Source organism: Calcarisporiella thermophila, assembly GCF_041956535.1.
Source record: "Calcarisporiella thermophila strain CBS 279.70 unplaced genomic scaffold VTP21scaffold_27, whole genome shotgun sequence".
In the NCBI taxonomy this organism is placed as follows: domain Eukaryota; kingdom Fungi; phylum Calcarisporiellomycota; class Calcarisporiellomycetes; order Calcarisporiellales; family Calcarisporiellaceae; genus Calcarisporiella; species Calcarisporiella thermophila.
The window spans coordinates 317,137-330,185 of NW_027192217.1; the positions used below are offsets into that span (position 1 = coordinate 317,137).

The 13,049-nt window shown below is 42.9% G+C and overlaps 6 protein-coding genes across 6 annotated transcripts; 3 read left to right on the forward strand and 3 right to left on the reverse strand.

Moving 5' to 3' along the window:
- Positions 1 to 491: 491 nt before the first annotated feature.
- VTP21DRAFT_6516 (uncharacterized protein) lies at positions 492 to 1,991 on the forward strand (the record flags this gene model as incomplete). Its single annotated transcript, XM_069397155.1, has 7 exons — positions 492 to 512; positions 629 to 877; positions 945 to 1,203; positions 1,267 to 1,478; positions 1,543 to 1,684; positions 1,758 to 1,844; positions 1,915 to 1,991. 7 exons carry the CDS (start codon positions 492 to 494, stop codon positions 1,989 to 1,991), a joined length of 1,047 nt encoding a protein of 348 aa, XP_069247031.1.
- A 631-nt stretch (positions 1,992 to 2,622) lies between these two features.
- Positions 2,623 to 3,226, forward strand: VTP21DRAFT_6517 (uncharacterized protein; the record flags this gene model as incomplete). The annotated part of the gene is made up of 3 exons (XM_069397156.1): positions 2,623 to 2,726; positions 2,797 to 2,832; positions 2,893 to 3,226. 3 exons carry the CDS (start codon positions 2,623 to 2,625, stop codon positions 3,224 to 3,226), a joined length of 474 nt encoding a protein of 157 aa, XP_069247032.1.
- A 1,145-nt stretch (positions 3,227 to 4,371) lies between these two features.
- VTP21DRAFT_6518 (uncharacterized protein) lies at positions 4,372 to 7,593 on the forward strand (the record flags this gene model as incomplete). The annotated part of the gene is made up of 9 exons (XM_069397157.1): positions 4,372 to 4,446; positions 4,522 to 4,578; positions 4,651 to 4,809; positions 4,869 to 4,967; positions 5,030 to 5,095; positions 5,158 to 5,265; positions 5,322 to 5,414; positions 5,505 to 5,858; positions 5,926 to 7,593. The coding sequence occupies 9 exons, from the start codon at positions 4,372 to 4,374 to the stop codon at positions 7,591 to 7,593; spliced, it is 2,679 nt and encodes an 892-aa protein (XP_069247033.1).
- An 815-nt stretch (positions 7,594 to 8,408) lies between these two features.
- On the reverse strand, positions 8,409 to 9,164 carry VTP21DRAFT_6519 (60S ribosomal protein eL19; the record flags this gene model as incomplete). Its single annotated transcript, XM_069397158.1, has 3 exons — positions 8,409 to 8,628; positions 8,707 to 9,060; positions 9,124 to 9,164. The coding sequence occupies 3 exons, from the start codon at positions 9,162 to 9,164 to the stop codon at positions 8,409 to 8,411; spliced, it is 615 nt and encodes a 204-aa protein (XP_069247034.1).
- Positions 9,165 to 9,779: 615 nt separating this feature from the next.
- On the reverse strand, positions 9,780 to 11,041 carry VTP21DRAFT_6520 (uncharacterized protein; the record flags this gene model as incomplete). The annotated part of the gene is made up of 3 exons (XM_069397160.1): positions 9,780 to 10,293; positions 10,361 to 10,934; positions 11,005 to 11,041. 3 exons carry the CDS (start codon positions 11,039 to 11,041, stop codon positions 9,780 to 9,782), a joined length of 1,125 nt encoding a protein of 374 aa, XP_069247035.1.
- A 176-nt stretch (positions 11,042 to 11,217) lies between these two features.
- VTP21DRAFT_6521 (uncharacterized protein) lies at positions 11,218 to 12,851 on the reverse strand (the record flags this gene model as incomplete). Its single annotated transcript, XM_069397161.1, has 7 exons — positions 11,218 to 11,336; positions 11,403 to 11,662; positions 11,721 to 11,818; positions 11,887 to 12,277; positions 12,345 to 12,478; positions 12,547 to 12,749; positions 12,812 to 12,851. 7 exons carry the CDS (start codon positions 12,849 to 12,851, stop codon positions 11,218 to 11,220), a joined length of 1,245 nt encoding a protein of 414 aa, XP_069247036.1.
- Positions 12,852 to 13,049: the final 198 nt, after the last annotated feature.

Genomic DNA, 13,049 nt, shown 5'->3' on the forward strand with positions numbered 1-13,049 from the left:
CCCTACATTATAAATTTTATAATGCAGCCAATATAAGATTGATATGAGCAATTTGCTTCAGAAAAGCCAGCCACAGCCAGTATCTGCAGAGGCTCAGCAAGGATTATGGAGCGGCACAAGGAATGCATCCGAGGATGCAACATCAGTTTTCTCTTACTTATTGAAGTGCCGCGATCTTAGTCTCGCAAAGCAGGCTCTTATCAATACCCCTTTGGATACAATACTGGGAAGGGGTAATAGTTTCTAAGGGATCCTTGGTAATGCTAGAAAACGTAAGCAAAAATTACGTCAAATAGGAAAAATAGAATAAGTCTTAGCTTTATTTTTAAATTTCTTCCAAATGTCTCGCTTGGTGGTGCCCCGAACTGTGTGATACTAACCCTTTTTTCATTGGAACAATAATACATGGAAATTTCACCTCTTAATCCCATTTTCTCTAACCACTTAACATACTTTCAATCAATTCCATTCATTCATCTTGATTAATCATAATGTCATTATTAAGAAGACTGGTACGCATCTCCACTAGATTGTTAACCATTTTCTAATCTTTCAATATTTTCACGTCCCCCTTTAAATGAGCTTGCTTCCATCCCACTTTTCTCATTCTTTTTTTTTTCTGTAATAGATTGGCGATTCCCGCTGGACTCGACTCGCTATTCTTCTCACGACAGTACAGGTGTTGACGGTCATCTTGCTACAAACAATTATTTTTATCTATCACAATCAGCAAATTGCACACTTGGAATCCATCAAATCCATTAATCAAATTGCCCCCAATTTTGAATTATCACTCGCAAATGCACGTAGTTTAGGCGTGTATCATATCCTTTTTATGGTTGCGCAAATATTTCAGCTAGTGTACACCTTTGATGCAGTAAGTTAAATTTCAGCAATGCGACGGGATTTTGAATACTGACCTATGTCCTTTTTGGAATTTTTAGATTATTCGAAAGAACACTATTCAAATAATCGCCCTAGCCATTTTCGATGTCGCCCTTTTAATTTACTCTGGAGTCCAACTGTTCCAAGTATTCACACTTGCGACTTCCATCAGCTATGAAACAAGCACATGGCCGCTACTATGTGTTATTGTTGTGATGATTGTATGCTCTCTCGCATTCTCCTTTCTCTCCTACAAACTATATCAAGAGTTCGGTTGGAATATCTACAAGCAGATTGGTGCTGATCTTGCCATGCGGGGTAGGAAACGTGTTTATTCATCTCCATAGTGGGAACTACGACTAACCAGGTCTATGTTGATAGACATGTACAAGATTTATCAGATTTTCCAAGTTATTCTAAAGTTTGACTTTTTTTTCTTCCTCGCCTTCTCCGTTCAATATCTGGTGCTGATATTGCCACAGATGCAGCCTCAGATGCAACCACAAGGGGAGTCGGTCACCTCATCAATAGTGAGCCACATAATCTTGTCAACCCTAGTGACGCTTGGGATGATGCTGTTCGCAGTCCTAGGGGTATGCTTCGAAGATATCCTAGTATATCAAAACATTTCACTCTAACCATCTCTCACTCTTCCAGATTCGGAGAGAATCCAAGGTCCTCACGATCATATCCAACCTCGCCAACCTTGGACAGATGGCTTATTTCATATACGAGCTTGTAAATATCAACACGAATCGAGAAAAATACACAGGAAGCCGTATATTCCTCACTTTCTTTTGTAAGAGTTTTTTTCTCTGCCTCATTCCTTAATTTTCATTTTAATCGCTAAAATTCCATTGCATAATTTCCAGTAACTGCATGCTTGCTCTTGGCCATTATCACGTTTGCCCTGTCTATTACCGCCATGCTTAATTATGATCGGGGATTAAAGCATCATCGTAAATATTCGTTTATAAAAGACAGCCTTCCCATTATATGTCATTGACCCCAATTTTTTTTTCTACCTAGTGTCAAGAAAAATAAACGACACTGATAGTGCTGCAGTTGCCCTTAGTGATAAGCCTAAGCGATGGTCCATTGAATAGATACTAGCGTCTCTCGTTTCTAAACAATGCAAAACCATGCGACAAAACCTATGCCTTACTCATATTCTTTTATCACCCATTCACTCAACCTACCCCTTTTGTTTATTTGCCATTCATTTAGCCCACTCACCCTTCTTTCATTTGCTATATATTTGTACTGTTATTTTTATTCCACCTCTTCTAAAAATTTCCCTCTGCTCCATGCCTTTTGAAGATCTAGGGCCTTTGTAAGATGAATAAAGATATACCTCCCCTTTCGGCCTACATGCGAGATAGAAACCAAATGGAGCATTTCCATTTATGATTTGTGATTCTCTTTGTCGAAAGCTTCTCCATTCTCCCCTGGACTAAATGCCAAGGAATTTCGTTTAAAGTTTCCCCTATCAGCTATATTTAGATTAAATCGAGAGTTTGAGCCAAGCAATTCCAGAAAACCGTGTAAGTTCCTGCTCTTCCCAGTTTAGGAAACCTCTCGACCCAACCTGTCATTAAGAAAAGAAAAGCCGCAAAATTCTCGAAAAGGGTGGGACCTCTATTCTCAAACTGCTATTTAACCTCCGTTAGGCTGGTCAGCATTGGCTTTGTTGTTTCCTTACTTCCCTCATTACATCAATCATATATTGTTCCCAGGATGAATTATAAATTCCTCAATCTGTTCTTGGTGATTGCTATACTGGCTGCTCTCGCTTCAGCCCAAAGCTGTGGCAATGGTGTTTCTTGCCCTGCCGGCTATTGGTAATCGAACCTGTATTCGAAACAATCTTGCGAATATTTATTCACGCGATTTCATCTCGACTAATTTTAGCTGTTCTAAATGGGGCTTTTGCGGTCAGGATGAAAAGTAAGTTTTGATCTCTTTATCACGATGAATTGAATCTGCATTCATGACTCCGGGTAATAGCTACTGTAGCGCCGCGAGCTGCGACCCTGCACATGGCGCTTGTCCCTCCGGTGGCTCTACACCCCCCTCGGGTTCTTCCGCTCCAGCAGGGTCTTCTACCCCTTCTGCACCTGTATTCTCGTCTAATCCCACTAGCACTGGCTCTGCTCCAGTTACTTCAGGCGCCACTGGGAGTGGAGTGGTTTCCCAAACTAGAACCAGCGGTATCCCATCAGTTTCACTGGTAAGTGCAAGTGCAAGCGCGACTCCATCTACGACTCAGAATGCAGGGTCTTCTCTTCAGAACGGAGCCGCCATGCTAGCCTTGCCAATGGCAGCTGCTTTGTTCTTTTAAATAGCTTAATCTTGGTTAAGACACAGAGTACTTTATCATTAGTCACTCTATATATTTCCCCTTCAGTCGATGTATGCTTAATATATAGTCATATCATTCAATTGTGAGATTAGGAAGCTTCTTTTCGCTGTCATTATCTGCTATAGTTTTTAGCGCCATTCTTCTTTCCAATTCCAATTAGTGTTGCTCTCTCAAATATGCACACCCGCAAAGTTCCAGAGTCAAATACATAATGTTATAAATAAAAGTCCAAGTTTCAGTGCAATTTCCTCAACACATCACAAACACAGCCACAAATTTCAAGATTTTGAGGCCGCTAATCGTGGTTGAGTAATTCAGGTGTGGCTATGGAGAATTAAACTTTAGGGTGAGGGAATGATGTCCTCTCAGTCAGCGTTTGCGATCAGCAATAGCCTTTTGTTGGAGTGACCTCTTGAGTACAAACGCACAAAACTCGTACTGGCAAATCGTGCGTCTATGTTTTCGACCAGGCTAGTCCTCGCCCTTGCCCTCGCCTTTGCGACTCGCGTTCGGCCTGCCCACCATTGAAACATGGAACAGCCTAGAGACATCGTTTTACTAGCGGAGCAGTTGCACGGCCTTGTTTATCAGCGGATGGCCATGGAACTTCCATTTAACACTAGATTGAAGCTTCGATGGGTATGACCCGCACAGTGGATGCCCTGTCAAGGACCGATTGAGACAAAGCCAAGGTTGCCAGAACGAGCCGGGCCGATGTGCACACGCGAACCCCGCTCTCTACAGTTGACAAGAGCACCTTTCCGCAATAAGAGATAGATCAAATGACACAGTGGGCACTGCGGTAGTTCCATTGGCCGCTTGCAACGAATTTTTCAACCTTGGCACACCTCCGCCTAGTGGCCCGAGAGAATTGCATAAGACAATGCAGTATTGCATTAGCAGATCCACGCGAGATCCTATTCCGGGCCTCCATACCAGGCCGGGCAGCCGGGGCAATTGCAGCGTTTCAGTTTCTCAGCCGAGTTGGGGCAGATTTCTATTTTTTCTTTTTATTTGGTCAACTGTGTTCCACAAATATCTGTGTTTTGCCTTGCTTCTTTGCTCAACAGGTTCACTTCTTTATAAGCTAAACAACGGAATTAGATGGGCTCCATGCATCAATAATGCACAAAAACATAGCCTCTGATAAACCCAAGGAGCTTCCGCCTCTACCGGTCTACCATCACAATGTCCCCGCAGTAAGCGCCCTCATTTCTTTCAGCTCTCGAGCTCAATTATTAACCATCTACAATCCAAATTTCACTCCATGTTAGCCGACGCCATTAAAAATAGTTACAATCCCGGCTATTAATGGTGAAGCCCAATCCAAGGTAAGGCTTTCTAATGACAGTTTGCGAAATCCTGGACGTGTTTTATTATTATTTTTTTCGTATACCCAACAGTCGCCTGTCACCCCCACTCTGACGCTCCCACGCTCGCCTCATTCCACAGAGCACGGCTCGCATGTACTCCCCACGGGGAATGTTAATCGAGCAAATCCTCTAGTAGAGCTTATTGAGTCTGAAACCCAGTATGTGGAGGATTTGGAACAAGTTGTAGAGGTAAAGCTCTAGCGTTTGATAAGTGGCTGGATAATGATTGACATGGAAGAATGAGACAGATTGCCTCGGTATGGTCCCATTGCCCAAAACCACCCGAGTTAGAAGTAATGCTGGTGAATATTGGAATTATATATGCCGCAAACAAACGATTTTGTAATGTGAGTTATCTTTGAACTCCCTCTTTCTCCCCATCGATTAATTTTATCATTTTTGATATTAGCGACTCGTGAAGATTGGGCCTAATCCTTCTTCTCCTAAGGAACTAGGTGACGCATTGATGCAATGGGTTCGCTATTCACTCTGAGTGGTTTTAGAGGATGATTTTGCTGAAATTGGCTCTCTATATAGATCGATGATTTTGTCCCGAAATATACGCGTTATTGCGAGGAATTTGTGCGCGGTCTCGATATGGCAGATCAAGTTATTGATAATTCGCAGTTGCAGGACAGATTGGCTGTAGGTTTTATTACGTTTTGTGAAGGTCCTTTCTAGCTAATAGTGGCCGGCTGTAGATGCTGTCAGCACGGAAAATTCAAGAAGTGACACTTGATTACCTGTTTAATATTCCGTTAGATAGACTTAAATATTATAAGAAACTCTATAAGGTAATTGACGATTCATTTTTTGTGTCTTTTTAAGACCTAGCAATATCACTCCCATGAGCCTATATATAACCTCTTTCATTGATATATTAGCGTCTATATCAGAGCAGCGAACCCGGTAGATCAGATCATCAGCTGCTTAAGAATGCTAACGATCGTCTTGATGAAGTCCTTCTTCTTGCACATCAAGCCCGTGAAAAACAACCGGCCTATCCACAGGCCTCTCCACGACTTGTGGGTGTGGCACATGCTCCTAAACCGCAAAAACCACCCGCCGTGCATGGGAACATGATTGATCTGGATAGACCCTTACCAAAAGCTCCTCTCTCGGATTCACCACAGATAAGAAAAGAGGAGGGGAGAGGAGGGGAGATGGATCCAGTGGAGGATCTTGAGAATCGTATCAATTGCTCTTATGTGCGCGATTTATTCACATTGCAGCCCAAGGTAGGTGGTCATATTCAATTCCATGGATTTTGCGAACTTCTATCAATGTGGGTGACTGTTATTCTAGAAATGTAAACTTCAGCTTCGCACTTCCAATGCAAGATCGCGTTTCATCGTCAAGCGTGGCGACTTTCATATAATGCTTGCGGGCAAACATGAGCCTGCTACTGGATTGCCTGTCCAGCACCGCGGACATGTTATCCTACTTAATGACCTCGTGCTCTTCTGCCGTCACATGTCCGAGGATGAATTGCGAGAACACCGTGGATGCGATTTGTTTTTATTGTATCCGCCACTGACCATAAGACATATACAGATAGCGCCGGTGACGAGTGAAGACGGTAGTCTTTTTGAATTGGTAGTGATGAAGCAAGAACGAATCATTTTGCGGGCGCCTAGCAGAGATATTCGGGATCATTGGTTGGAGGAGGCGGGGCGGCGAGGTTTAATACCAGATGCGAACGGAATCACCCCATTGCAACGTTCTATTTCCAATGGGCATGCTCAAGGAGGGCACGTTCAGGGAAGACACCCAGCTCGCGATTATATACCCCACACAGCTATGGGCCAGGATATGCGGAACAAGGCTCCCCCCTCGTTGAAGTTATCACAACACGACAACACAGATTTGGATCCGCGGGGTCGCTCCCCTCTACCTGTTTCCCCTGGACTAAGGGTGCCCACTCCAGGCTCCCGAAGCCCTTCTCCCGGTGGCAATTTGCGCCCGGAATTACCCTTGAGCCCGATCCAAGGGAATGGAGGCACGGGTTTGGCTTCGCCAACAGTACGCTTCGCTACAAGCCAAAAATCCTCCCCAAGTAGCTCACCTGCTGCTTCCCCGATCCCCTCGCCACGTACCTCGCCTTCCTCCCCAAATTTCCCTGGCTCCTCACAGGCAGGTTATTTGCGACCCGACATATCTTCCGATCGTGTTCAAATCCGCAACGATCGCTCAGTGTCTGTAGCATCGTCAGCATCCTCCACCTCAACGACTCAAGAGACCATCTTTCGTTCGGAAAGCTGTGATGTGTTCCGACATCACGAAGGCACATGGACGCTCATGCAGGAAGAGTGTACCGTTGAAATACGAATGACGGCGAATAACCGAGCGTGTTTGGCCATCGTGCTGGAGGAACGGCGGCAGCAACAACCTCAGCTTCTGCTCAACGTTTGGATCAGCCCTACCCTTCACTTAAAACCGGGCTCTCTCGAAACGATTGTGGAGATGTCATGTGAAATCGGCGGCCGAACCGAGCGGTACAGATTCGAGTTCGATATGTCGCGGGATGTGGACGCGCTTCTCGGAATGCTACAGCGGGTACGAACCGAGAAAAGTGTTATGGATTCTACACAGACCCTTTCTCGCTTCGCAAGTTTGGCTGTTGAAGATGGCAATGGTGCTCCCACGGCGCCTCTCACTCTAATTCCTGTTATGCAGTCGAAATGTAAAGTCCTCCTTCAAAACGAGTACTCCAGTTGGATTAATCTGGGCTCGGGTTTGATTCAGCTCTCCACCCAGATGCCGGTGCAGAAATCTCATATCCGCTTGGAGCTCGACAAGAATAAGACTTGCCTCTTGAATGCAGTCGTTCCTCCAGAGTGGGTTGAGCGTCAGGCGGCAAAACGATTAACAATTATGGTTCAAAATGAGCGTGGTCTCTCAACCGTCTACATGGTCCAGGTTCGAGACGATGGAACCGCCAACGCAATCGTTGAGCACATGAAGAAGCGATAGTAATGGAGATCTGCTGAATCTTTCGTGGCGTAAATTATTGTCTCCTCCTTTGCTATCCAAGGGAGATATATACAAATATTTAACACCTTATCTGCTAGACACATTTATTTGTAAAACCCCTATCTTTTTATAATCGCTTTGTTTTTGTTTTTGTCAAGGTCTGAGGCGGAATGGGTTTTGAACGTATATAATTTTCAAAATGATACCTCTTATTGTGTTAGCCATTTTACTTGGAATCTGCCCCTATTTTGCATTCATGTTCTCTTTCTCTAACCCCCTTATGCGCTTCCTACTGAATATCTGTTTCTATCTTTAATACATGGCACCCCTTCTGCTCTTTATCGACATGAGCCCAGAAAGAATTTGAAGCCAACCAAGGCGCAACAGAACTGTTCTCTTAATAGATCCGACAATTCGAAAACAGCGCTTTATGAATGAGAACCAGGTGCTACTTACAAGTCAACGGGAGGTAAGTCGCATAGGCTCCGATGAAGCCAGCGAAAAAGTTGAAATCATACCGAGCAAGGAAAAAAAAGGGATATAAGGTACCCATGAATATGTGGTGTGAAAAATGATAACTAGAACTACTATTGCTCAAAATTGAATATAGTTCAATCGTCAGTGATTGTTCATGAGCTGATCTCCCAACTGCTACACAAAACTAAACAATAGAAGCTCTAGCATTATATCAACACAAATAGATATTGCACAGCGCACTTCATTTTAGCCTCAACACTGATGAGAGTCTCCATCATTATTAAATTTTTTTTTATTTAGCAAAGACCACAAAATGTTTTCCTTCCTCATCCAATTATTTACTTCGACTCAACGGGTTGAGCAATGAGAGCTCGCTTCTCTGCAAGGCGAGCAGCACGACGTTCGCGTGCTGCCTTGGTCTTGGCACGGACAGCCTCGGCCTGCTCAGCAATAGCGCGGGCACGGTTCTTCTCAGCCTTAGCCTTGTGGATGTACTCCATCAATACACGCTTGTTCTTGAAGACATTACCCTTCGACTTCATGTAGAGCTGGTGGTACCTTTAAGATTATTGTATATTCAATATAAGTCTTGGATGTGCGTCAAACAGAAGCAGAGAATTTTTAAACGACACTTACAAATGCTTGTCGATCTTGCCCGACTCACGGTACTTCCTCAACAACCGCCTGAGAACGCGCATACGCCTCATCCAAAGGACTTGGGTGGGCATACGGGCATCAGCAGTACCTTTGCGCTTACCGTAGCCAGTGTGGCGACCTTTCCTCTTAGCGGCGTGGGTCTCGCGTACACGAGATCGAGAGTGCATAACCTGAGGCTTACGGATGATCAAACCATCAGAGACGAGCTTACGGATGTTTTGGCGCGAGTTAGCGTTAGCAATCTCCGTGACTTCATTGGGGTCAAGCCAGACTTTGCGCTTGCCACATTTGAGCACGGAAGCAGCAAGGCGCTTTTGGGTCCGCAGATTCACCCTAGAGAAATAGAGCAGAAGCAGATTACTCAATCAGTCATCTCGGCAGATCACAGATATAAACACAGTCTCTCTAATTTCGAGTACGAGATGCAGCGGGCTCATCAATGAAATTAGGCCACTAAAACGCATTTTTTTCGGACGGAAATTGCATCACTTACATTTTAATCAAACGATTTGTTTTTCCTAATGGTAAATGTAGTGAGGAGGAAAAGAAAAAGAGGAGGAACTACGTCTTACGGACTGTTGTTGTTTGTTATTGCGAAATTTTTTCAGAGTGACGTCAAAGGCGCAGTGACGTGCTGATATTTCCAATCTAAGCTCTAAAAATCCTTTGCCTAATGCCTCTTGAAATTGTGTAAAGACTTATAAATATACAATTCTATCGGAAAATCAGGTTCATTTATAGTGAAAGCGTGTCATTTTATTTATCTAACTTATATGAAAGAAATCAATGAACACATTTGATAGCAACACTGCCATAGCTTGAGGTTGGTTTGGACGAGATATTTATTAAATTGGTTTGAATTAATACTTGAAAATGAACTCGCGGAAGATTATTGTATGCTCAATTCAGAGATAAAATATTAGCAAAGCAACTGAACAAAGAAATGAAAGTATGAACGAGAGAATGAATCATAAACCGTTATTTTCTTGCTTTAGGTTTCTTTTAAAGAAGTATGAGATATTAGCTTCATCAAATAAATTGGAATAAAGGAACTAGAGGTTCCCGCGAGCCGCTTGGTCACGTTCGATGGCTTCGAATAGAGCTCTAAAATTTCCAATCCCAAATCCGTTATTATTTCTTCGCTGAATTATCTCAAAAAATAGAGTCGGACGGTCCTGGACGGGCTTGGTGAATATCTGTAGGAGATAACCATTTTCGTCGTAATCAACTAATATTTTCAGTGATTTGAGCACCTCCAGATCTTCAGCAATCTTAACCTTGGAGGTTTTCAGGCGCTCACTAAGATTAACATAGTAAGTGTCTGGAACGTTTAGGAAGTCAAGGCCGCGATCGCGCATTGCCCCAATTGCAGAGATAATATCCTGAGTGTTCAAAGCAACGTGCTGAACCCCAGGTCCAGCATTATACTCGACATATTCTTCGATTTGGGACTTTCGCAAACCGGGGGCCGGCTCGTTTATGGGCATTTTCACATTTTCGGATGCATCGGCCATGACAATCGAACGCAGGGAGGAATACTGAGTATGGATTTGAGAATCGTCAACACTATTGTATTTAGAGATCAGCCCAAATCAGCTATATCAAATGTCTCGGTATTGAGCTGCTTGCATACCTCCAGAACCGGTGAAATCCCAGTAATTTTTCGTATTGTTCCGTGGTGGATATCATTTCGTTGTCAGGCACATTGGTTACTATATGATCAATGAAATCAAGTTTAGTCGCGGAGAGTGTCTCGAGAAGGGGATCTTGAAAGAGAGGCGGTTTATAGCCCGGCAAAAATACGCCTCTGTAGTTTTTCCGCTCCACGAAGGTATGTTCAACATCACCGCATGTCGCTATGGTCGCCATGACAACCTTGCCATTTTCATCACTCTCTTCCCAAGGCTCTCGTATACTCCTAGCTCCGTTCTGCACAGCATACTCATACACGGCTCGCACATCATCTACGGTGAACGCTATATCTTTGACCGCGTCTCCATGCTTATTGAAAAAAGCTGACATGGTAGTGTCGTTGTGATTGAGAGGGGATTGAAGGACGAGTATGATTCTGGAACTGCCAACAACATGCGACACAACATCACGGCTGCCTGTTTCCAAACCCTGATATGCAAGCTCCTTATATCCAAATTTAGTTGCGTACCATGAAGCAGCCTGTTTGGCATTTCCGACCCACAGCTTAATGTGGTCTGTTATGCGAAATAGCAAACAAAATTAAGTGATATTCTTTAGCAATTGACATAGTTTTCAGAATATTACCAAAGCCTTCGTATGAATTAGGCGTCGTGGTCGACATGCTTTTCCAATAGATTTGCAATCCAAGTAGCGTTTAAATGATTATATAAAGTTTTAATAATGAAAATTTACAAATTTTTCCCTTCGACTTTTTGTCGTGGGAACTTATGTGCGACGATCGTATATCTCCGAGATCATAGAACGTGGAGGAATTTTCCATTAGATCTATTTATTATATCACTCTTTCTTTAAGCGTTTTTTGCGCTTATTTCTGTCTCCTACCACCTTGTCCATATTTTCCCACAGCTCTTCATCTTCCTCATCTCCACTGGGTTCATTCTTGTCTTGGGTTTCTTCTACAGTTAGATTAGCTCGTTAGTAAGGGAAAATATCAATGGTGCTTATTTAATGTGACAACTCACCTTCCATCTTGGCTAGCAAGCAAGTCATTCTCTGTTTTAAATATACCTTTCTCACGAGTCTGCGCATTCCTCCAAATTCGTGTACTCTCAAGAAGCGATCGTGTCCCACCGTTGCCACATAGCTCTTTGAGTTGTCCGAATTTGTAAAGGTGATAACCTGTGAGGCAGCACCCGAGAAGCCTTTATACTGACCGGTTATTTTCAGGTCTTGTAGGGAAATAGAGTACACGTTCGTAGCAGTGTCAGAGCATACGAGCTCTCTAAAGACATTAGCGGGTATTAGCGGGATTTTGCAAATTACGGCAAACAATGGCTTACGAATAGTTCTTATTCACACCGAGTGAAAGGAATGGGTGCTCGCCAATCTCCACGTTGAGAATTGGTCGCCGTGCCACCTGAATATCATACACTCGAATCTAATGAAGAGATGTCAGATTCAGTTTGGCATATCATATTATACGTAGCAGTTTGAACGAATGCTCACCTGGTGATATTGAGTCGCTATCGCGATTTTGTTTCCATCGCTTGAAACAAACTGCAAGTCGACAATCCAAACTGGCACCCTTAAATCCAAGAAGTCATTTTTTACGTTTTTCGCTTTCCATATTATGCCCTTCTCTTTTTCCTTCTTTCTCTCGTATTTCGCCTTTTCTTTTTTGTCATCTGCATTTTCTACGACTTTTCCTTCACATAACGCTCGTAGATCATACAAAGTGAGCTCATGTTCCTTTCCTCCGACAGCCATTAGGTGTGGGTGGGAGGGATGTATACGCATCTTGCATATATTCGAACCGAGATCAAAATAAGAAGGATTTGTATTTGAATCATGCGGGGTAATCGTGAGAGTGCCCATGTCGGTGCAGGTAATGGTTTCTCTAAAAGTATGTCATATGCTCAGTATTCTCGAGATTTTACAATGCATGCCATGAAATGGACTCTTACCTCTCATTCGCGTATAACCCAACGAACTTTGCACCGTTTTTTGCAAAGACAGTCGACTCTCGTATTTCCCGCACAACCTTTCCATCTTGCAATGAAACAAACTGCACTAAACCATTTCGTCTAGCTATCACCATCTATCCCAATATAATTGATTAAGGTTAAAATTACTCACAAGAAATTACTAAAACACAGTGACAATTACATGTTCTTCTGCTTTATATGTTACAAATTCCATACATTGAACCGTACTATCTTTGTCAATACTCCCCCAAGCACGCATAGATACTTTTGAATTTTGTGCTTCATTATCGGTTTTTGGATCCTCCTTATGCTCATCGTCCTGATGTTTCTGCTTTCTCTTTAAATCAAGCGGAGAGAAAGTTGTAATAAGAGGAACATTTATTTCTATAATAATGTTACATGTTGTCAGCCCTATAGAGATAGTATGGAGCGAGAAATATAGCTACCTTTTATAAGCCCTGCCTCATCGCCAGTATAGAATTTCATGACTGGTATATATGTTCTGGTCTAGTAGTTCGAAAATTGTTTACTCGAATAATTGTCAAGTCAAAATAGTCACACTTTCAACTCCGATGAAATAAGTGGGAATATTGTAATTTTAATGGACATGGAAATTAAAAAGAGAATAAAAATATCGGAAAATAGAAAAGATGTACATTAGATATAAAATAAGTCGTCTATAGT